This window comes from Aptenodytes forsteri, unplaced genomic scaffold (genome assembly GCF_000699145.1).
Source record: "Aptenodytes forsteri isolate BGI_AS27 unplaced genomic scaffold, ASM69914v1 Scaffold75, whole genome shotgun sequence".
Classification (NCBI taxonomy): Eukaryota; Metazoa; Chordata; class Aves; order Sphenisciformes; family Spheniscidae; genus Aptenodytes; species Aptenodytes forsteri.
In genome coordinates this window covers 2,166,990-2,191,744 of record NW_008794171.1, presented here as the reverse complement: position 1 = coordinate 2,191,744, position 24,755 = coordinate 2,166,990, and the positions used below count along the sequence as shown (strand labels likewise).

General features: G+C 35.0%; 1 protein-coding gene across 1 annotated transcript in view; it reads left to right on the top strand.

Annotated features, from left to right (window-relative positions):
• Positions 1–24,755, top strand: part of DEUP1 (deuterosome assembly protein 1) — a 67,862-nt gene that overhangs the window by 35,934 nt on the left and 7,173 nt on the right. The window contains exons 5-12 of the mRNA XM_019472777.1: positions 2,817–2,951; positions 5,696–5,809; positions 8,716–8,928; positions 13,220–13,365; positions 13,993–14,098; positions 15,837–16,034; positions 17,073–17,159; positions 19,139–19,338. Coding sequence (XP_019328322.1) covers positions 2,817–2,951; positions 5,696–5,809; positions 8,716–8,928; positions 13,220–13,365; positions 13,993–14,098; positions 15,837–16,034; positions 17,073–17,159; positions 19,139–19,338 — 1,199 coding nt within the window. The remainder of the gene's footprint in view (positions 1–2,816; positions 2,952–5,695; positions 5,810–8,715; positions 8,929–13,219; positions 13,366–13,992; positions 14,099–15,836; positions 16,035–17,072; positions 17,160–19,138; positions 19,339–24,755) is intronic.

Here is a 24,755-nt window from a genome sequence, read left to right as displayed (position 1 = left end):
TTACTTGTACAACATGCAAATAGAACAATTTAGCTCTTATTTTTAAAGCAAATATCTAGCATTAAATGGAAAGATTCTTGGGTTTTAGTCTAGTTTCCGGTCATGATAACATCCAGACTATAATCTGTCTGAAATATCCTACCTTCATTAAATAAATCTAATATTCAGACTAAATTTTCTCATTTTGGCCATTCTGTTCCATTTTAGACTGATTTGCTGAAGTGTTGGATCCTGTATTTCCTAGCCTTTTTAGCATGAACAGTCTAATACCTGTCTTCATCTGAGTTTGCTCTTACCGGGCAGTTCACATATGCCATAATATATTCAAGAGCAAAACTCCTATTATTTGAAAAAGGATATCTTTGTTCCAAAGGCAATGAGTTCCATGTTGTTTGAGCCTGGATAATCTGACCCATTTAAAATATTTTATCTTAACTGTGTTCTTCGGCAAGGTCAATTTCAAATATAGGCAGTTTCTGTGCAAGACTTTTGATTTCGTTTTGAAGGTGATATCTCAGCTCTGTAAGTTCATGTTACAGGATTTCTATTCAGAAATTCCAAGTTGGTCAAATCTATCCCTGGACCTCCCCATTTCATGAAAGTTTCTAGTCTAGGACAATCTATCTTCTGGTCATCTTTTCAATTCTTTTTTGCTGTTCCATATTATGACTTCCCAAAATAATCTCAAATGCCTCTAGGAAGTTTCCAGAACATTTTTTAACTCCAGTTTCTGTTCTGTTTCTTTTCTGGACTTCTTTGGCCATCTTTGTTATCTGCACAGACCTCAATTGCTCATTCCAGGTTGGTTCAATAGGATTCTATTCCATTTCCAATTACTTCCTTGGAAGTAATTTCTTTTCCAGACAGTAGTTCACTTGAACAGTTAACAAAAATCTGAGATTTTATCGATTTTGTTTGGTTAGACGAGGAACTTTATGTTAGAGTCAGAATTTTTTGAGTGAAGCTGTATTTATTACAGAGAAAGTAAACCATCATATATACCTGAATTTAAAGGAACAAAACAACAAGAGACATGATCAGTATTCATAGCTGTAAGCTTCTTTTCTACTCAACATCCTTCGCAAAGTTCTTTCATTCGGCTTCCCTCAAGACCATATTTCTAGTGTTTCCTTTGTCAATATCCTTGGTTTTCCTTTTTTTTCAAGACCAGATGTACATATCTCTACCAGACAATGTCAGTTTGCTGTATCAATCCTGTTAACGGCCACTAGCCCCTTGGCTTGTGTAGTACAGCTAACAGTTGATCAGAGTGGCCATTTTTCTGAAGAGGCTGGTACCTTCTGAAGAGGCTGGTACTTCTACTGGTACCTTCCCTTCTCTGCCTCCAACTCCTTTGCCTCTGACTCCTAAGCCATGCTGTCATGGTAAGATCAATAGGCACAACAGTATTTAGTGTGTAATTCTCATAGACACTCTTTGGTACTTAATGATTCCGGAAGAATGCAATCATTGCATATGTAACATTTCAATAATTTTCATGATAAAAAAGAAACACACAAATTTAAAATACATTAATGATAATCCTTCATTCTGGCTAGTGAAGCACCCTTTAATAATGTCATAGAATAGAATCATAGAATCATTGAGGTTGGAAAAGACCTCTAAGATCATCGAGTCCAACCATCAACCCAACACCACCATGCCCACTAAACCATGTCCCTAAGTGCCGCATCTACACGTCTTTTAAATACCTCCAGGGATGGGGACTCCACCACTTCCCTGGGCAGCCTGGTCCAATGTTTCACCACTCTTTCAGTAAAGAAATTTTTCCTTACATCCAATCTAAACCTCCCCTGCCGCAACTTGAGGCCATTTCCTCTCATCCTATCGCTTGTTACTTGGGAGAAGAGACCGACCCCCACCTCGCTACAACCTCCTTTCAGGGAGTTGTAGAGAGCGATGAGGTCTCCCCTCAGCCTCCTTTTCTCCAGGCTAAACAACCCCAGTTCCCTCAGCCACTCCTCATAAGACTTGTTCTCCAGACCCCTCACCAGCCTCGTTGCCCTTCTCTGGACACGCTCCAGCACCTCAATGTCCTTCTTGTAGTGAGGGGCCCAAAACTGAACACAGGATTCGAGGTGCGGCCTCACCAGTGCCGAGTACAGGGGCACGATCACTTCCCTACTCCTGCTGGCCACACTAGTTCTGATCCAGGCCAGGATGCCATTGGCCTTCTTGGCCGCCTGGGCACACTGCCGGCTCACGTTCAGCCGGCTGTCGACCAGCACCCCCAGGTCCTTTTCCAACAGGCAGCTTTCCAGCCACTCTTCCCCAAGCCTGTAGCGCTGCATGGGGTTGTTGTGGCCAAAGGGCAGGACCCGGCACTTGTCCTTGTTGAACCTCATACAGTTGGCCTGGGCCCATCGATCCAGCCTGTCCAGGTCCCTCTGCAGAGCCTTCCTACCCTCGAGCAGATCAACACTCCCGCCCAACTTGGTGTCGTCTGCAAACTTACTGAGGGTGCAACTTGTCAACACAAGATGGCAGTAAACAAGTATATAACATTTCATATAAACATTGTAGAGGAAATGACACTATGGGTAACAGTGCCATAAAGAATTTCAGCAGAATTAAGTAGCTGTCAAATGAATCTGTCTGAACAGTTAGTTAACATTTATGTGAGAGCTTAGTCTTGTTCATCTCTAAGAAATTAACTTTATTAATTGATTCTTTGTTAGATTGATTAAATATTTAGAATGCTGAAGCCGCAGTTGGCGATTCTAGTTTAAAGAAAACTTTGGCCATGTGGTCATCTTTGATAGATTCTGCATGTTCAACTCTGCTTTCATTTTTAGTTTTCAAAGTTGACACATAGTTATGAAAAGCTACAGTCACATCAGTTAAAACAAAAAAAGGTTGAAAGTAGAGAAAAATACGAGGAAAGCCTGGAGACATCATCTGAACTGAGCAATTTGTACAAGAAACTGGAGGTAAGAATACTTTTTTATTATATTCTAATTTTAATATGCCTTTAGAACTAATTTGTGGTTTACAGTTGTAAACTTTAATTTCCTGGTAATTCTACAAAAATTATATAATTTTCGTGCTCTGGCAAGAAAAGGTGCATAGTTTAATATTCAGGTTTTGTTCTTTTATCCAAGTTTTATTAGTGTTTTTAGTAGTTTTATGGGTTAATATAGATAATTTTCTTCATAAGTGTAACTATAAATAACTTTTACTTTTTTCCTGATTAATATATGTGTACTGGATAATATAATCTGTTGAAGCATGAGAGCTTTTACATATGCAGGATACTGTCATCTAGTACCTACCATTAATTCAAGTTTTATAGACAACTTTGACCATGTAGGGCTAGACAGAAAAAGGATTTAAGATTGGAAAACTGTTTGTTATACACATATCTTGTCAGCACCCATGTGCCTGAGGCAATCCACAACCTTGACCTCAGTACCTAATTTCCGTAGGTAACACATGAGGAAGGATTAGGCACTTAAAAATACTTTCCATAGAATCCAGCATACTGAGTGGGGGCTAGATACTATGAGATGCTAGGGACAGGATTCAGTCATATTCCCTACCCCTCTGGACACAGAATGGATTTTAGCCAATTTATTCTTGGATACAGGAAGATACTGATTTCTGATTATAATTCCCAGCCTTGACTTCTCAGAGTTAGAAGTTACTTTATGATCTGTGGGATAATCAAATATTTATTGGGCCAACAGGAGAGTTAGCCAGCACAGAGAACTGGCATATAGAGAGTGTGCCTCCAAGTGCCTCCTTCTCCCCAAATACTCTTCTGGCTACATTCACTGGTGCAGAAACTGATATCCAGTCTCATTTCTTATAACTAAGTGATGTAATCTCTAGCTGTACTGATTTTTGCTTCTTCTATTTTTTTTATCCAATAAATTTTCTGGTATTCTGTGCAAGGTGAAACACCTTCAAAAGGAAGAATTCCAGAGCCTGTGAAAAATAACATTTGTTTGTTAGGTAGAAAATTAACATGAAGATTCTGGTTCAGATTCTGTCTGGAGAGAAGATTATTAAACTGACTCTTCCACATATGGGGAGAACAGTCTAACCACTAGTCTGATGAAGCATAGGAGGATCACAAGAAAAGTCACATTTTCTCTGGCCATCCTTTGTAAAAAGCATAATAAAGTAGTGTGTGCTTCAAGCGTTTACTAAACTGGGTCCTGTAGGGAAAGTAAGCAGAGGAATACCAGTTGAAAGTGTGAGCTAGTTGCTAAGCATTGTGAAGACTTACAGGCTTATGATGTAGATTTATATAGATATAGATTACTTAGACACTTTGAGAACTTTACAATCAAAACTTTAAGATCTAATAGATTTTAAGTACTTTCATACTTAAGCTGCAATGAAGAAGGGTTTTAGGGTCTTTATTTTGGACTTGCCTATCTTCTATGTTATTCTGTAAAATATAGGACTAACTTCTGTGACCTTCTTTTGACTGTTCCTACATAACAGGACACATCCTAGACACATCCTAGCTCTACACAATGTTGCTGTCTTTTCCATATGGAAGAGTCCTTACCATCAGAAAAGCTACTATGCTTTGGACTGCAGCATAGCTGCCAACATCTGCTACTACAAGAATAATAAATGGATTATACATCTATCGTTGACTAAATATATCACTACTGTGAAACTGTCTGATCCAGCTAATTTGAGAATGACCTTATTCAAGAATAAAATGTGAAAATAATGTAACACAATGCTATAATTTGATTAATTATGCAGTATGAAAAATGAGTGCTTGGAATATATTCAGCAAATTCTAGTATTCAGGAAATAATTACTGTGTTGAAAATCTACTAAGCTCAGCAGTGCTTTAGTAAGGCCTTGAACCTGCAGTCCTCATTAAGTAGTCTGAAACTCCATTTGTATCACATTTTATAACATGGGAAGATGTTTATTGGTTTAAAATGCCAAAGCAGATATTAGGAAAGCTATAAGAGAAGATTTGTATTAGTCCGTGTTGGAAAGCATTCAATTTTGTTTCAGTAGCAAATAAAATCTTATTTTTTAAAATTTGGGGAATATGCCAGTTTAGGATAATCATAAAAAATCATCTATCAACATTTCCATTGTGAAAAAGGAAGTTCTCATAACAGCTTATAAGTATTATAGTTTTCACTATATAAAACTGTATACTGTTATTTTGCTAATTCTTCAAACTAAAAGAGCAACGACTCTAGTAACTGGAGTTCTACTTATTTTGTAGGGTACTGCCTTTAAAGTCTAGTTGTGAACATATAAGATCTGGTATGATTTAAGAGCAAATTCAGTTGATTCCCTGCTGATTACTCTACTTGACACTGATAGAAATTTAAAGTCACAGGAACTACCCTCTAATAAAATGGGTGTATTATAGTCATAATGCTAAGATCTACAGCAATGGAAGTGATTTAAAATATTTTATCATTTTTATTCAATGATTATGTTTACTGCCCAATTTTTCCAGATTAACAGCCCTTAAGACTGGATTTTTTCGGGGGGTGGGGGTGGGGTGGCTGGATGGCTGGCTTACATCCTTGTTCTGTTTCTCCTCTTTCCAAAATTAGGGAAAGATTATGTGTTAATTAAAAAAACAGACTTTTCTTAGAACTATACAAATTATGAAGTTATTTAGATTAAGGAAAAAAGTTATTTTCCCTGTGTTTACTAGCCTTGTTTTGCTGTTTTTCAGGAATTTAAGGCAAAATCAAGAGAATGGGATAAGAAGGGGACAATCTGCCAAAATTATCTTGTTTATTTAGATGCTCAACAAAAAATATTGTCCGAGAAATGTAATTTATTTCAAGTAAAATACCTACCTTCCTGCTTTAGGAAGAAAATGAGCTGTTAGCTCAGCTAGAGTTATTTTAACTTAATGTAAAAAATCTGACCACCACGAAGCTTATAGCACATCTGACAATACATGGATATATTGGTAGTGAATACATTGCTTTAGGTAAGGCAGACCCATACTGCAAGATCTAATGATACATACAGTTATTTTAATTTTATTTTTCTCATGAAAATGAGAAAATGATTAAGTATCATGATGAAAATCACAATATTTCTGATTAAAAAACACTGCAAAAAGCAGTGCATGTTCCTTTTTACTTTTTTAAGTATACTGTGGAGATACTTTTATCTTCTATGCTATTTACTAATATGGAATTAATTGTGATAACAAGTTATTGAAAAGTATCTTACCAAGTAAGTAATACATGCCATTACTATGTTGATTCAACTATAAAGTTCCTTCAAATGATAGCTCTATAGCTCTCATTTTTCTGAAGATCATAAATATATATGAATATAATTTATGCAGAAAAATGAATTTCTATATGCTACTCCAAAATCACACTTGGAGTTGTTTGTTGGATCACTTATCCCTTTTTTATCATATTTTTCAGCTTTCAAGTTACCATTCAGTCCTTGGTTGACTTTGTGATTCTTTTTTACTTGCCAATTTGCTTATTGATCTAGCATATTTTTATTTTTTTAATTCCTTCTAATCCAGAACAAAATATTGATTTAATGATGTCTTGATGACCTATCCTACTCTAAAAAAAATTAGAAAATAATTTAAAAATTAACCGGGCCACAAGGCAGCTCGAAAATTAAGTAAGGGGACGCCAATTATGTTGCTGACTGGTAATCCCCTTTTCCACTGTTACTAAGCTCATTGGATCTTAATCTAGTGAAACACTTTCTTAACAATTCTTCTGAGACTCTTTACCCATATCCAGAGTTTCCAAGGATGACAGTTAAGTTTTGTTTATAGATGCTGAAAGCATTATATTGCAACTATTGAACTTCCATACAAATGTGTTAAAAAAGCAAGGCTTTGACTAGACAAAACTACTGACTGATGCATGTTGATTGTGTAGTTAGACAAGTCAAAACAGAGTACTCAAGGTGATAATCCACATTTTTCTGTTGAGGCTTACATCACTGCCATCAGCGAACGTTCTTTGAAGACAATTTTCTTCACAACTGTAACATAACACCGACTAGTTTATTAAATAGAAGTCTGATGGACTGTTACCCCTTAACTGTTTCAAAAGCATTAATTGGTCCTGTGTCTTTGTCTCAAATTCCTCTTTTGTGAGGTCTTTGATTTCCAGCTGGAGTCTTGCACTATATTTTTCACAGGATGCTTTGACATTTTGGTGTGTCAGACTCCATAACTTAGATGTCAGAGGGACCTTAATTTATTATCTATAGAAATAAAACTTTCCTGCAAATTTCTTTGGCTTTTTATTTGATATGTAGCCAGTGGTCAGTTCTGCTTAGGTGTTCAGCCAACACAAATTATGGGAACATAGTCAATGACGTCAAAAACTGTCTAAAGCATGCCTTTTTGCAGTCCTTATCAATGAAATATGGTATTTGTAACCCTATTTATTTTTAATATACATTTTCTTGCTCAACTTGATCTCTGCACATGATACATGGTTTCCAGGTTATATTTTGTTGTCATTTGCCAGCTAATTCTCAGTCTTCTGAAAGATTACTGCTGCTTGTTAATCTCCCAGTAGAGGGATCCATGTGGATAATTTTTTAAACAGCAAAAACAGTTACCATAGTAATTATGCTTCTTCACGATGCTTGTAAATTCACAAATACTGGCAATACCAATTTTCTGAAGTTTTGGTTTTAGGATTTTAATTAGTACAAGAAACTGAATGGAGTGTGGGACTCTGCAGAATGTGCGAATAATTCTTCCCCAGGTTTAAGGATAATGATATCAAAGAAGTACAGTTACTGTAGTAACTGAGCTGTTTATACATGAACTATGTAATGCTAGTGCTCTAGTCAAAGGTTAATATCTATCCTGAGGCACACACACACAAGTCCTACTGAGTTCAATGAACCAAAGAAGAACATTTCTCTCAAATTATTTTTTATCGGTAACTGCTTTGAGTAGGTCATCATAATCACCTTTTTCACATTTGGGGCTAATTAACATTAAGTGCTAGGGAAATACACAGCAGAGGAGAAAAATCCTTGAAAAAATTCTGTGCCCTTGAAAGTTTCTGAAACATTTCTCTTACTGAGGGCAAAGAACTTGAGACTAAAAAAAGGAAGTGGAAGTATCCTTTAGAGAAGTAATGCAAACTGGTCCAATTGTGCCATCTTTTCTAAGGTGTGTGGGACTCTGCAGAATGTGCGAATAATTCTTCCCCAGGTTTAAGGATAATGATATCAAAAGTACAGTTATACTGTAGTAACTGAGCTGTTTATACATGAACTATGTAATGCTAGTGCTCTAGTCAAAGGTTAATATCTATCCTGAGGCACACACACACAAGTCCTACTGAGTTCAATGAACCAAAGAAGAACATTTCTCTCAAATTATTTTTTATCGGTAACTGCTTTGAGTAGGTCATCATAATCACCTTTTTCACATTTGGGGCTAATTAACATTAAGTGCTAGGGAAATACACAGCAGAGGAGAAAAATCCTTGAAAAAATTCTGTGCCCTTGAAAGTTTCTGAAACATTTCTCTTACTGAGGGCAAAGAACTTGAGACTAAAAAAAGGAAGTGGAAGTATCCTTTAGAGAAGTAATGCAAACTGGTCCAATTGTGCCATCTTTTCTAAGCAAATACTGGTGAAAATGGAAATAGCTTCATGATTTTAGTAGTAATGGTTTGGTCCTAACAATTTACATACAATTATTGAATTTATTTTAAAAGATTTTCTTGTTTTATAGAAGCAGACCCAGAATTATCAATTCCAAATAAGCAATAAGAAACAAAACCAAGAAGAGGTAATTACCTATGGCCAGCCCAAAAGTGAAAAGGACGACGTGATTATTGAAAAGCTAAAGGCAATTGTGAATGAAATAGCAATAAACAAGAATAAACTAGAAGAGGAAAATCTGAAACTCCGGGAGGATCTAAAAATGTACCAAAACCAGTGCCAGGTAGTAATAGTTTTTCTTTTTCATGATGACTGTGGAATTAATTTTGGAGCATGAATTACTTAGAAGTATACTTCAAAAAGTTGTACTGAGATGCCTATATAAAAGATCTGAATGTTAGGTATATTCTTTGAAGGAACACAGAATGAGCTGTGAACAGTACAATTTTTTGAGTAACACTTAAAGAGAAAACAGAAATATGTTTGATATGTAGTAGTATATTTTATTCTTGTCTGTTTATCTAGGGTTTTATAACTTTTCTATATCCGTAGCATCTACAGGAACTTAGCCTTGTTCACTTGCTTCCTTGTAAATAAATTACTGCTATGAAATCTCTTTATCTGATTTACACCTTGTTGTACACTGTGCCATATAGCTAGTAAATAAGTATATAGAAAAGTGTATGGTATACTTTATTATTGAGAGAAGATTTTGCAGCCAATGAATTTTTAAGTTGCCAGCCATTTGAAGAACCATCAGTTTTTATCTTATCCCTAATGTAACGTTTTTCAACGTAGCACTGATCTATGAAGACAGCCATTTGGGCCTCTTCCTTTGGTAGTGATATATGAGTTCTGACAAGATTGAGATAATACAAGATCTTTACAGCCTTTTTTATTAGCTATGTTTGAAACAGATCAGGAATGAGATTCTCGTTGCTGTTTTTTTCAGGTAACATATATAAATTATGCTTTTGCTTATTTATTTAAGCACTTCAAGGTTCAGTAATATATTGAGTGGCTTACAGTGACTTCAACTCTTTATGGAGAAAGATAATCTACTTCTGTTTACAGACAACCTCGCAGAGTTATAACTTCATATGCAATATACTTATATAGAAATTAACATATATGTGGTGGAGGTTAATTTCAGGTATTGTCAGAACAGCCAAGTTTAGCACATGTGTTGTTTATACATTTCATTTGCACATTAGTTCACTGAGTCCTTTGCCTGTATAAAAGTTATTGGTATACAAGCAAAAACCTCTGTTTTGGGGCCTGTTAAAAAGGCTGCCATGAAAAGTACTGGGACTAGAATATGGAGTGGAACAAATCAAAGTGGAGGGGGAGGTGCTAATCTCTTCTCCCTGGTATCCAGTGATAGGATGCATGGGAATGGTTCAAAGCTGCTCCAGGGGAGGTTTAAACTGGACATTAGGAAGCATTTCTTTACCAAGAGAGTGGTCAAACACTGGAAGAGGCTTCCTAGAGAGGTGGTCGATGCCCCAAGCCTGTCAGTGTTTAAGAGGCATTTGGACAATGCCCTTAATAACATGCTTTAACTTTTGGTCAGCCCTGAAGTGGTCAGGCAGTTGGACTAGATACTCATTGTAGGTCCCTTCCAACTGGAATAGCCTAGCCTAGCCTAGCCTAGCCTATCCTATCCTATCCTATCCTATCCTATCCTATCCTATCCTATCCTATCCTATCCTATCCTATCCTATCCTATCCTATCCTATCCTATCCTATCCTATCCTATCCTATCCTATCCTATCCTATCTTATGGCAATTGGAGCAGGTGGATAGATACGGTACGACAGAGTAGATGTCATTGTGCTGTAGCCTTTTAAGAAAATCTTCAAGCAAGAGGATTTTTGGAATCGTGTGAATAGAATACAGGAGCTGTAGGAAGCACTGAAGACATTTTAAGTAGAAGTGGAGCTAGATGTACATAACATTATCAGCTAAAAGGCAGAAAGTTGCAGAATAACTGTGCTGGTGGTGTGGAATACTGCTGTGTTAGTTAGAAAAGCCGCATTTGCAAATAGCTGCAGAAGGGAAACACTGATGTAAAGTCAATGTATGATGAAAACACATAGCTCAGAGAAAATATTTTTTTAGGAATGTCTGTGTGAGAAAGAAGGAAGTGCAAGGCCTGTTGTCAGCCAGAAGAAGTAAGCAGGTTTGCATGAAGGAGTGCTAGGTGGAGGATGGGAATAGTTGGACCTGATGTGGGTAAAGGAGGGAGGAGTAGATGGGAATCTTGGTGGGGAGAAGGCTGATGGCAACGGCAGCAAGGCTGGTATTGTGCCTCATATATCTTCTATGCCTATGATCATTTCATGTCTGCTTCTAAATATTTTTCTCATACTATTAATTAGCAAGGAAACAGTGATAAACTGAAATGTATGTAAGACCAATTTGTTGGCTGTACAGAAAATATGAACTTTAGAAGATCCAAACTGAGACTGCAGACTATTTCTCTACCTTGTGAATGTTCTGACAAACTTAATTGCAGCCATACATGAGAGGCAGCCTGAAAACATCACACAGGAAGCTTGGTTCTTGGAAAGTCTGCATTAAGTCAGCTGCTGGACACTAATTTACATAGAAATGCAGCATATAATTGTATTAAAAAGGTTGAACAGCTTTGAGTAGAACTAGAACAGAAGCTGATGAGGAAATTTTTGAGACTTCCTTTTGATATCAAACACAGCAAGCTAGCTGAAGCAAAACTTTTCACAGAAGAAAAGAGAGGATTTGGCAAATTTTTCAACTTGAAACAGACTCTTAAAAAGTTATATTTCATTAGATATTTTCTAAAAAACCCCTGAATTTTTCTGGTTCAAAATCAATTTTCATTTTGGTGTTTTAACTAGATGCAATAGATATTTCCTAAAATAATAAGTGGTACATATCTAAATGATTTTTTTGAAGTGATGTGTGAAACTCTTGACCTGAAGTTCTGTTTCAGTTATTATTGTGGCTGCTGTTGTTCCTGCTATTATTATAATTCACAGAAGAAAATACAACTTATGTAAATATGTATGATGACTGCAGTCTGCCACAGATGATATGGCTTCCACCACACAATTTTGCAGCATTCATTCCCTTTATCCACCCCAGAATGAAATCAGAGGGGTAACCCTCCCCCAAATTCATATATTATAAAATAATTGTGGCCATTTCTTGAATGTTGAAGTCATGAAGATGATCATAAGCAAGTCTTGCAGACAATTTTAACAATTCATTAAGCTTTATTTCACTTGACTATGTCCAGACTTGCATTTCAGGGTTTAAAAAAGCGCTCTCAGCCTCAATTTAACAAAGGATAAGATGAATGAATCTGTATATACAGTCCCTATAAAAAACGTAAAAGCGCTTCGTATCTGTCTTCAGCAGCCCTTTCAGCCAGAGGAAAACCACAGGCTTCTTGGAAGGAAGGTCATTCTAATATGAGGCTCTAAGGGAAATAAACCTTTGAAGTTCCTTGCTTGCGGTGTCATTTCTGGATTCCAGTTGCTTTTTGAAAGTTTAAAGGCTTTATTTTTGCTTTTAAACATGGAAACTACATTAAAATGAAGAAATTATGAAAAATACTAGTGTTTTTAGTGTAATAGTTTTAAAGGCAAAGGATCAACATCCTTGAAAAGTCCTTTTTATTTTATCTGGAACATGCTTTTGAATCTTGGGTGAGAGGAAATAAGTATTCTCTGGATATTATTATTGCAAGAATCTGATTATTATTGCTACTTTTGTTATTTGTGGGTTACATTTCCAAGTTCTTATCTTTAGTATGTTTTCAGTATATTTTTTGGGAATTCTGATATTTTGGGGAATTCTGATTTTATGATGCCGAGTATAACATGTATCTTCAGGTTGTCTGTCACATTATCAATCAGAAATTAAAGGTAAAATAGAGACAAGATTTGTGGAGTCCCTAAGAAAAATTTTTTAGTGATTGTTTAAAATTTTGTGATGTTCATTTAAATAAGCAATTAGCTCCATGCAGCTAGGTCTAGTTTTGGAGATGATGATTGAGCACACACCTTATCTAAGTACTTAAGCCTAGATGTATCTGCTCCAAGCTTCCAGGCAATGTTTAATGAAGACATGCACCTAATCCTGCCTTTCTATAGCCTTGTACTTTTCAAGCTTGTAAATTTGGAAATGCTGTTAGGAAAATAGAAAATGCAAGTTACTTACGGCACTAATTCCTGCATGTGAAGCATGTTCTAGGGTGCAGAACCTGCTGAAACAAGCAGGCTATGTATTTTAGATGCATTTAGTACAATAAAGAACTTCTGAATTATGTTTCCTATGGTAGTTTCCGAGACATGCATTCGAACATTACAAGAGCTAAAGAATATTCAGCATCTAATTTTTTAGATAACATTTCTGGAGAAAGGAACTGACATGAAAGCAATGCCTTTTTCAGAAATGAAACTCAAAATAAAAGCATGTATGTCCTTTCCTACAAATTATACAGGTATCGAAAATTATGTGTTAAAATACAGCATTTTGAGCTACTACTGTCTCATTTTGTTTAACTATGTATTTGCTTGTTTCTTTAGAACATGGAGGCAGGCTTTTCAGAAATGAGAAATGAGCTGCAGTCACGGGATGCTCTCTGGAGAAGGATACAACTGGAATGCCAACAGTTGCATACAGAATTATTGAAAATCAGCGAGTATAAAGATATGCAGGAAATTCAAATAAAGTATGTATGTTGAAGAGAATATTGAAATTAACAAGTACTTCTGAGCTAATAACTTTTCTTACATTTGATTTAAATTAAGTCTGTTTAAAAAGATACTCTGGATTCAAATGTCAGATTCTAAACAATTTTAGAACAAACATTTTCATTAGCAATTATATATGACAAGATTGCAGGCAATAGATGCAAGCTCTGTTAAAAGGCTTTGATGCTGCCTAGATCTTTACAAATCAATGCATTTCATTTATTTCTATTTATATGTTTACAGTGCCTTTCATTTTCTCAGCATTAAAACACTTTGGAAGTGGTGCGATTAAGAGCATCCCTAACCTCCTTTGAGTAAAATGTTCATCTTTTTATGGTTTATTTAATCTACCATAGCTATTTGAGATTATATGAAATACCAATCTACAGGACATTTCAGGATTCTTTCTGCACACACTTGCATTGTCCTTAATCTCTAGATATCTTCCAAGATCGAACCTGGTTTAGGCCAAATCTTTTGGTTGTTTGGGTTTTTTTTATCAGTGAGCTGGTCTTCCACAGTTTTACACTGAGGAGAGGATACTGTAAGGTAAAGGTTCTTGAATATTCTGCTTGTTTCATGTTTTGTTTATTTCTTATTTAAAGGCATCAATCATCTTGTGTACAACTTACTGAGCAACTAGAAAATAAAAACACTGACTTATTACTATTGGCACAAAGTCAAGAACACCAACGAGAAGAGCTAAACAAGGTATTTCACATTGTTAAGTATTTCTAGATCTTAACTGCAATATGGGATTTTAAAAAGAGAGCAGAGTACTGACCTGGTATGTGCATATGCAGAAGAGAGTAGGAGGATAAATTGTGGCTTTAGGAGAATATGAAGTTTTCATATACAAAAAAGTTTTCATATATGGTTGCATTTCTGGAGGTAGTTGTATAGCTGTACAACTGACATTCTGATTTTGTGCACTAACAACAGAGCTAGCTACTTCATTGAAATAATGGAAGAGACATTGCCTAAGCATCACTGTGATTCAGATAATACCTTGCAAGTAATAAACCCTCCAAGGCTATGAGTAATTCATAGGCTATAGAAGGTAAGTAGTAGTTTGCAGGTGGTTTCAGATGTAAGATATGCTAACAGATCAACCAATACAGGTCACTATGGCAGGTACCCACACAAGGCTAAGCTTAATCAGTCACCTGCTGCACGGTCTAGGGCAGTGCTCTTTTGTTTGAACTATGCATCACATTGCATTGCACATTTCAGAAGTGCTGTGTGCAAGCAGTAGTGGCATGGCACTGTGGAGTGGCATAAGGCTTGGCAGGCCAAAACACTTTGGGAGTAGAGGATGCTCAGAACTCCTCTTACAGGCATGTTGTGGTTTTGCTGAGTAGCAATGTAAGCAGGAATATCTCTAATTGGATGCAGCTGACTTGGATGCTGCAATTTTGGATGATAGTCATGATCTAGCTCTTAGATTTTTCGCATCTACATCTATTTGTTTACAATTCTAGTATTTCTGTGTAGTTTGCATAAATAAAAATGAAATGCCATCTGCTACTGATTGTGTATAGTACTGTGAGGAATTATTAAAATGGGTTCAAAGGTTGTTCTGCTGGCTTTTGTAGTTTTGTTTCTTACATAATACAAATATCTATCAGTACTAAATTGTTGGTTACAGTAGAAAGATTATGAAAACAGTCTTTGTGTTGATTCTTTGGAGAACCCTGCACAGGAGATAGTGCAGAAAGTTTGACCTTAAATTCTCATATAGTACTGTGAGGAATTATTAAAATGGGTTCAAAGGTTGTTCTGCTGGCTTTTGTAGTTTTGTTTCTTACATAATACAAATATCTATCAGTACTAAATTGTTGGTTACAGTAGAAAGATTATGAAAACAGTCTTTGTGTTGATTCTTTGGAGAACCCTGCACAGGAGATAGTGCAGAAAGTTTGACCTTAAATTCTCATTAAGTGATTTACCATATATACTCTATTTCTAACATAGTTTCTCATTAAAGAGTGTCTAGGTTGATTTCTTTATATTGCTCCCAAGTTAATTTAGGCTGCATTAAACTTATTTTAAACCTAACTTAACCTAGGAGCAATTTAAATAAATCATATTTACATTTGTTGAATGGATATTTCCTTGGATATTCTTCGCCATAAATTCCAATTCTTAAAATGAACATAATTTTTATTACATTCTTTTTAAATGTTAATTTAAATGCCTTGTATTTTGTTCATTTCTAATACTAAATAGGCAAATGAAAACACAAGACAAGGATTGAAAAAAGATGTGAGAATAAAGCTATGTGCACTGAGTCATGAAGACATTTTATTATAAAATCTCAAAAATCTCTGATTTGGTTAGAAGAGTTGGTGCCTTGGAAGCAACAGCAAAAATGTCACTAGTAGGTAGTAAGTGATGCAATCATATTTACTGCACAACATTTTTTCTTTTTGAAACATATTTGCTACAGATAAGAAACCATCTTTATCGAGAGGAGCAGTCCCATCGCTCTGAGCAGGAAAGAATGAAGACAGAAATCTCTGACCTGACAGAAGAGCTTCATCAGAAGGAGATCACTATAGCAACTATCATGGAGAAAGCTAGTCTTCTGGAAAGACAGTTAAAAATGGAGTTAGAGATAAAAGACAAATTGTTAGCAAAACAACAGGTATGCAAGCAGGCAAAACCAGCCTAGATCATTTTACTCCACACTATTGATAATGACATACATTATCTGTGAAAAAAAGACATTACATTTCTTGCTGTAGCTTTCATCACCAGTCCTGTAATATCTGTGAAGTATTACTAAAGCAGCCAAATTGATACTGGAACAAGAAAGCACCAGTAAATGTCAACTGTACATCTAAATTGCAATTAATTCTGACCATCAAATGTAGTTACCATTTTAACATGCAAAAGATCTTGAAAACTTCCAGTTTGTTGTTATTATATGCGCTTTATCATTAGAACCATTTATTAGATTATCTATAATATTTCCTAATTTTTCAAGTTTTTTTAAAGCTTTTTGAAGAATGTTTCAAATCTGCTTAGAAAATTCTGGTAATTTTAAAGCTGAAAACTGTAAGATACCAGTGTTTTAATGGCAAATTTCAGTTTTAAAAACAAATATGTTATCTTCATTACTTAGTTTTGTACACCAAAAGAACCTTCATATTTAGAGGTTTCTGGGTATCTCTGAGTTTTCTGAGAGGGTGACTGCATATTGAAAATTGTGATTAATGTAGTACTTTACTTTTGACAATAGGAGAGTTAGGGTTGGGAAAATGAGAGACGTCTGCTACTGTATGGCACTCTTTACCTAGCCATATTCCCTATCGTATCACTAAAAGAGTGGATGTTGTTCCTAGACTTCATGACTAGGATTTCATCCAGTTTCAGTGGCCTGCAAAATCTGTCCCTCTTTGTATCTCGTAACGGCATGTGAACTCCCTTATTTTCCTAAGTGATTACTTCTTTCAAAAAGGTAAATAAAATCAGAGGCATTGTGTTTGTGTATCTTTTATAGATGGTTTAAGACTTCTTTCTGCTTTAGTATTGCTGTATTTTAAAAAAAAATATATATAGTTAGTTTCATAATTCCTTATGTATATTTTGGAAAATTAAACTTACATATATCTATACTCAGTGTTATTTCAAGTTAACAGTAATATTCTTGTATTTAACTAAGAATTGAATCTTTTCCTAGTTGTTGGATTTCCGATACAAAGTTATCAAATCTGAAAACACACATCTAAAAGAGATGGTGGAAAACCAGGAGTGTAAAAGTTCCATGGTAATTTTTTTTGAACTATGCAATATGCAGAACAGTTACTTGTATTTATTGTAAATGTAGATTGAGATCATAGCAGATTTAGAGATTTCGGGCTTGCGTAAAATAAATAAATAAAAATAAGGTGTGTGACATAATCAAAACCAAGTGGTATTCACACACAGCTTGAAGATGAGTATAGCTAGGAATAATTTTGACCTTAATTGTAATAAACTAGAAGTAAGCTAAATTTTTCAGTGACTGTCTAGACACTAAACAGTTTCTGGGAGCCTATTTTTTGTAAGTGATGTCACTTATTTCAGAAAATATTTATTTTTAAACAGTCATTGTTCACACAGATATAAAAATATGTCCCTTTTTTACTATTTTACCCCTTTGTTCATATGATATTTAAATAACTGTGTAAAAAACTGACACATTTTGCCCCCACCCAGCTTATTTTCAGAGTTTAGTATTTATTTCTCTCCAAACAGGGGATATTTAAAGTTTAATTCATAAAAAATGTGTCATAATATCATATGGAACTATACTTTATATGGATATAATAAATATTATATACGCTGTCTTCCACAAAAAGCTTCAAAACGTCCCCTGCTTACAGAACATCTGCAATTATTTTATCTATCATCACTAGAAAATCACTGGAATCTTGCTTGTAAATACTGCTGTAAATACATCTTTGGGGGATTTGTAGCCTGCTAATTGTCTTACTGTAGACTGACAAATACATGAGAGAATGTCACATTTTTCCACACCCTTAAAAGAGCATATATGTCTATCAATCAGTGATGTATTTACCTATACATACATGTACAATATTATGGATATATGTATGTGTATATATGATATATTATTGTGGAAACATAGATGGATGTGCATATGCATGTCTAGCTCTTCTCTATGGTGATACTCTTCATAAAGATTGAGAAGAGCTGTCTGACAAGAATCCTTGTAGATACCATGTTTGTTAACTTTTAACAGTAAAATCCAGTTACTAGATATACCAAGATCACTATACATATCAATGCATTTGTGGACTTAATAATTCTTTCCTACTGTACTAGTGTATTGTGAGGATCTAAACATTAAAGATTGTGAGGTATTTGATACTAAGATTGCAGGGACTGGAGAGATTTTTTACAGATGTGTTTGTACAGTACAGTAGAGCACTACTCAGACCCCTCAAACTAGTGCCAGCCTCAGTCAGTATGGTGTAATGGGCTGATGTAAAATTAGCTAGCTCAGGTGTGCAGCATAGGCTTTGTGGAATAAGTGATAGGACAAAAAAGGAATGGGGTGTCCTGGCTAGTCAGCTTCCAGGGCTAATCTCCATTTTCCCCTCTTGATATCCTCGTGGATGGGTCTCTTTAGCCTCTGGTCGCAGTGCATGTGTTGCTTCCACTTTCAGTATTTTGACTTGTATACCATGTGGGCTAACCCAACTGAGAAGCGGGGTTTAGTAACACAGATGGAGAACACTGTGCTAATGTGGCTTTACTTTACTGCTTCTGAAACTGAAGGTGACTGTATCTCAACACAGATATTAAATTATGCTTGTAGACATACCCTGTATCTAGTATAGTAATGAACTTCTATAATTTTTCATGTTATTTTTGGTGGAATTGTTACTGGAGGGAGCAATACAGTCTGCAGCTATAGCTGTTATGGTTGCTTTTATGTCATAAGTTTTCCAAAGCAAGCGATGAATTTACAACAATAATATGTTGAATGCATGTTTGTTGAGAAATTTTAATTTGTTTTATTGTGTTATAGAGGCTCTTATCCCTTTTTTTCCATTTATCTGCAGTGTTTTTTTTCTGGAGGCAATTCTCTTGGTTTGCTATAAGTTCTGCATGATTATATATGGTAGCTAGGTCTTTCTTTAGCATAGAACATTGTTTTGTGTTGCTTGTTAAAAATACGAACATCCATTTATTGTGGAAAAAATAACTATTTAATGATGGTTTTATCGCCTTTCACAGAGTATAGATTTATCTAACAAAGAACATGGAAATTTCACAGCTTCCATTCACAAACTGGAACATGAGACTGTAAGATTACAAAATAGTCTTGTTAAACTACAAAATGACACAGAAACATCAATACTGGGTCGCATGGATACATATGGAGAAACAGAGCACAGTTACCAAACCCATTCAAAGATGCACGAAAAGGAAGAGAGGTAATACTTAGATTGTACACATATATGAAACTTCCTGTGAGTTTTTTGGAAGCATCTAACTGGGCCAAACTGTTAAGCTTTTTTTCTGTTTGTGTTCGTTCAGAACTCCCACCAACATAAACATCAGACCTAGTTAGTATATTTGTAAGAATTTCCTACATTTTTCTGGGTGGCTAACTGAATTTGGCAATGAATGAAGTCCCAGAAATGTTTGATCATTATTTTAGTATTTGTCACATGCAACAACTTAAAAAACTTTTTAAGTGCTACTTAAGTTATTCTTAGTCCCAGGTTTTGCAAAACAGGACAGAATGTCTTCTTACTGCCAAATAAAAACAAGACAAGGAAAGGATATAAAAACCAACATGAGAGGTAAACTGCTCCACAGGAGGTTATCTTAATAAGCAGTTTGAACTGCAACTCCTGCTGAAAAGCTTTGTGTCCCGCCAGTTTCATTTGTTGGAAGTTTCATTAAATGTATTTTAATGCCTTGTCTAGTTTTGGTGTTCTTGGGTGACCTGATTTTTAAAAGAAACATAATTTCAGATGCCCTGAATAAATTATTACTACAATAAACTCCTTGTTAGGTAAAAATGAGACTTAAGAATACTCAGACTCATAGAAAACATATTATAGTGATGATTTCCTTCTTAATTCCCTGTATTCAGTGAATCACTGAATTACCTTCAAACGTTATAATCATGGCGTTGCAGTAATAAAAAGAAAATTAAACTCCCTACTAAACAATATTTCACAGTACAGGAGAGTAAAAATTAATAGGAAGCGAAATATTTTGATCATTTGTAATAAAGAACTTACATGATAGCGCTAATGTAAAACAGGTCTGTGTAGCAAAGTTTAAATGATTGGAGCCAAATCGACATTCAGTCAGTGGCAAAATTTAAAGTTATTTTCTTTCTGGAAAATAGAAGGGCACCCCGTTATATGTAGCTACATTCTTGCTTAAAATTTCCTTTTAAATATGATGTTTAGTGTTGGAGGTAGTATTCATGTGTATGTAAATATATATATTATATATCATACATATACATAATGCGTATATATAATACATAATATACATATATATATGGACGTGGCAGGGATGGCTGGGGGTGGGTTCTGGATTCATTTTTTAAGTTGAAGGTTTTTCTGAAACAAGTATTTACATACCAACATACAGACTATTCTGCACCTCTAGGTCTCATAATTTCACCAAAAATTGGTCAGCGCAATTTTTGCTTATGCTTCCACTCTTCTTAAGTGAGAAAAAGTAAGACTTTTCCCCATTTTCTCAGGACTCACACTTGCTGTACCTGAAGAGCTGTGAAATTTCATTCATGAGAATTTAAGTGTAAGAGACAATAGAACTATGCAGGTGATTTGCAGGATTTTGATTTCATAGCCATTGAAGACCAATGTTGAACCAAAACTGGGAGAGAGAAACCTGGGAGAGCTAACCTTCCTCACAACACAAATCTCAAACACACTACTGAACACACTTTAAATTATGATTCTAATTAATGTGATGAAACAGATACACTGAGCCTGGTTTTCAGGATCTAAAACATGCATCTGATTTCCTAAATGAAAAGCTATTTAGCTAAATAAACACATACACAGATTTTAAAAAATGTGCAAATTCCACGTGTGCTGTATATACACATCAGCCAGCCAGTCTTTTTAAGATTGGGCCCTCTCTATACTGTCAGTTCTCTGTTCCCCAACAGGGAACTACCTCAAGATTTTCTCAGAAAACTAAAATTAAATTTTCAACCATCAAATGTATGCAGATAAACCAGGCAATTGATGTTGGTTGAGTAAAATTCTGGGGTATGTTTTATTTTACTGTGAGCATAAACCATGTTATTTCTGTTTTAACTTGCAGTTCTGTTTCCATGGTAATTATGGCACTGGAGAAAGGGCACAAAGACTTTTTTTACATAGTAAAAAAATAGAAAACATGGTGTTTGTGCAAGGGGGTGTGTGTGTTTGTGTTTTAAATAGTAATTTTCAGAAGCTGTACTTTTTGGTTTTCCTGTTTGCATTGAGAAACCTAGAAAGGTTTGCACAATGAAAAAAAAAGTCTTCAACCAAGTATATTCTATAGTATTTTTCAGTCATGTCTCACAATCAGTACTAGAATCCTAGGCATGGGCAGAGTCATTAATTAGATAGGAGACCTCTAGAGAAAATACAGGAAATTGCAGGAAGTTATACTGGCAATGTAGAAAGAGGCATGATTTCTTCTTTCTTTCAGTATACAGTGAATTTCTAAATATTACAAAGTAAGATATGCAGGAGTGGCATCTTTTTGCTAAAAAAGACTGTGGCCACATCCTACCTATAACCACTTTAATTAATTAATGTGCTTATATATGATAATTGACTTACTTCTAATTGCCATTTACATAAGCTTTCCCCACCCTCAAGATTTCAATCCTTTATTTAGACCTTGGCCACATACAGTTGGTTTAAATTCTGGCATGGTTGAAGAGGGCTTTCTCTGATGAAGCTGATGTATTTAGCTGATGTATTTTCTTCCAAAATTAAAACATGCATGTGAGTTCCCAAATGAAAGGCTACTTATTTACTATAAAAATATACACAAAATAGGTAGTTGGTCAAGCCAAAGTGCACTTTCATCGTGTGGCAAAAGTGACAGGGTAAAGGCTAGGACTGAATGCGTGCTAAGGCAGCTGGGGATGGCTTAAAGGGTCTATGTTGACAATGAAGTATCTGTCTTAAGGAGGTTTTCACTACCCTTTGGAGGTCACACATTCTTAGCCATAGTCACCACTGTATCAGTTATTGCAATAAATAAACTGGAAGCAGTGAAAACAGTCTCTTCAGGAAAATAGTTTTAAACCATTTTTAAAATCAAGCTAGCAGTTATACTTGCAAGGTAAAAGCAACAACACGAATTCTGAAGACACTCCGGTCATTTCAGATCTGTTGTTTTCTTTCTCTAGACTAGGTATGTCACCCAGCACAAGCTGTGTAAGGAATTTGTTTTGCACCACTGAAGTTATTGATTGCATAGGGACCAGGCTAATTTTATATATGAGTCTGGAAAAATTGATCCTGTCTATATAAATTCCCTTAGTGAGGACATTGTTCTTTCACTTCTTGTCCCATATGTCGCGATGTCAACAGTGATCTTATTTTTGTGAAGTATGTGTATGTGTTAAATAGTCTATGACAGTAAACCCACTGAAAGCATAAGTTATTCAACTGCAGTTACAGTGTATTTGCATTGCTTGCCAGTGTTAACAAATGGACAGTTTTTTACAAATTTGCAGGTATTTGCTTACCTTTACCTTTGTATTCAAAGTGGAACTCTGTTCTTAGGTATTATTTTGCACTGAACTGGCAGAAATTTAAACCCCAACTGTGAAATCTGTCTGAAGTGAAGGCATAGTATCCATATCAAAGCACCTGAAAGTAGGTGTCATGTTTTTCCAAGATAGCAAACAGCCCCAGCAATCCTATGGATTATAGTAGGAAGTGGAGTTCCTTTAAAAAATCAGTCCTTTTGGGGGGGTTTATCTGTTTTCACTATCTAAAAGCTACCATAACTGTAGGCACCCAAGTCTGAAAATTCTGGTCTTAGTGAAGTAAGCTATAACATAACAGTAATAACTGTTATTAAATACACAGAGAAGCAGTTCTGGGGGAAAAAAAGAACACAGATCACATAGACTTTACTGTGGGTTTAACGGAGGAAATTACTTCCAAAAAGGTCAGAACACAAGATGAAAAAAAAAATCTGTGATTTTATTATTCATGCCATCTATCTTCAATTGTGGCAGTTTTTTTCACTGTGCCCTTCATCCAAACAATAGAGGGAATGGACTTTAAAGTAAGGGGAAAAAAAAGAAGAAAGGTATTCTCCTGTGCCCAGATAGCAGAGTGTATTTATTTAAAGAAAAGCATGAAAGAAAGGAGAAAACTCTGCCCCCATAAAGATAACCATTTTAGGCGATTTAGAAAACTGGAAGGTTTGGTGGATATTCTCAGAGTTCTATGTTAGAATGTAAAATAATAATATTATAATAATAATAATATTATAGCATCATGCTTATAATTTGCTTTCCTGTAGCATTCAGAGTATCTTAATCACTACTTCTTTTATTATCAGAGAAAAATATGTTCTTCATTAGTTCTCTGAGTTGTTCCGCACAGTCCATTTATGGAGTACTCAGTTTCATGTTTCAGGGCTTATGTACAAGCAGGGTCCATTAAGACTGCACAGCCAGTCTCTTGCAACACCAAATATTTAAATTCAGATTAGAAAATGATGGTGTGATCTTTCTGCAGAAAACACTGTCCTTTCCCTGTGCTTGGCAAATTCTTCTTTTTTATTTAAAAAAAAAAAAAGCTGTTTTCCTTGGATCTGAGCAGCACTGCATACTCTTGAATATTTATAATAATTATATTTTAGTGGCAGAGAACTTGATCTTTAAAAGCTTTTATAGCTGCATTTCAAATTAGTAAAGTGTTTTAGGATATTTGCAATGGTAGGATCTTTTCAAACAGCTATCATGTTTAAGTATAGTAGTTACCTCCGAAGACTAAAATTTCAGTTTTCTCATAAGCACAGACCTCAGTACAATGGAAATTTTTACCTCAGTCAGAAATATGGTAACAGAAATGTAATAAAATCTGAAATAGTTTAATTTTTTTTTCATGTTTTGGTATATAATACAAGTAAAGATGCAATTGAAAATTAGTCTAATTCAGCAGACATCAAGGCAAGCTAGTCTCAAAATTCTCTGCTCTTATCAATATGGTTTCAGAATTGTTCAGTTAACTGTCAGGAAAAGAAGATTTTGAATGGGAAGAAAATAGCTTTCTGTTGCTGTTAACCATAATAGTTTTTGCTACAGAACTACAAACGAATACACATATATGCTTTCACATCCATTCTGATCACTGTAAGTGGGATACAAAAGTTATGGAACATCATAATAAAATACTTAAAAATTCTTTTGTAAGCTTGAAGATTTCACTTATTGTTACAAAAGCATGTTCTTTTACCATTTTTAAAAAAGTGTATTTTAAAATTTTATTTCTCGTATTAATCTCCAATCTGTTATCATTAAATCAGTGGCAAAATTAGTATTGCAGGAAAAATGCAGGATCAAAGGTTCCTGTACTATTTTTTTATTTAACTTATTTAAACATTTATTCTAAATTCTAGCTATTTGAACATAGTTGTTGAAGGTGATATTAGATCAAAATCAACTAATTATCCAACCACTAATAACAGTTTTTGTTTCCTATCTCACACCTTCATATTTCATTTCCTCTATTTGTGTGGCTAAATTCACTCTAGTTCCTATCATACTATAAGCTAAGTTATCGAGACATGGCTGAAGAGTGCTTACATAGCTTCTTCCACTGAAAAGCTAAAGGGA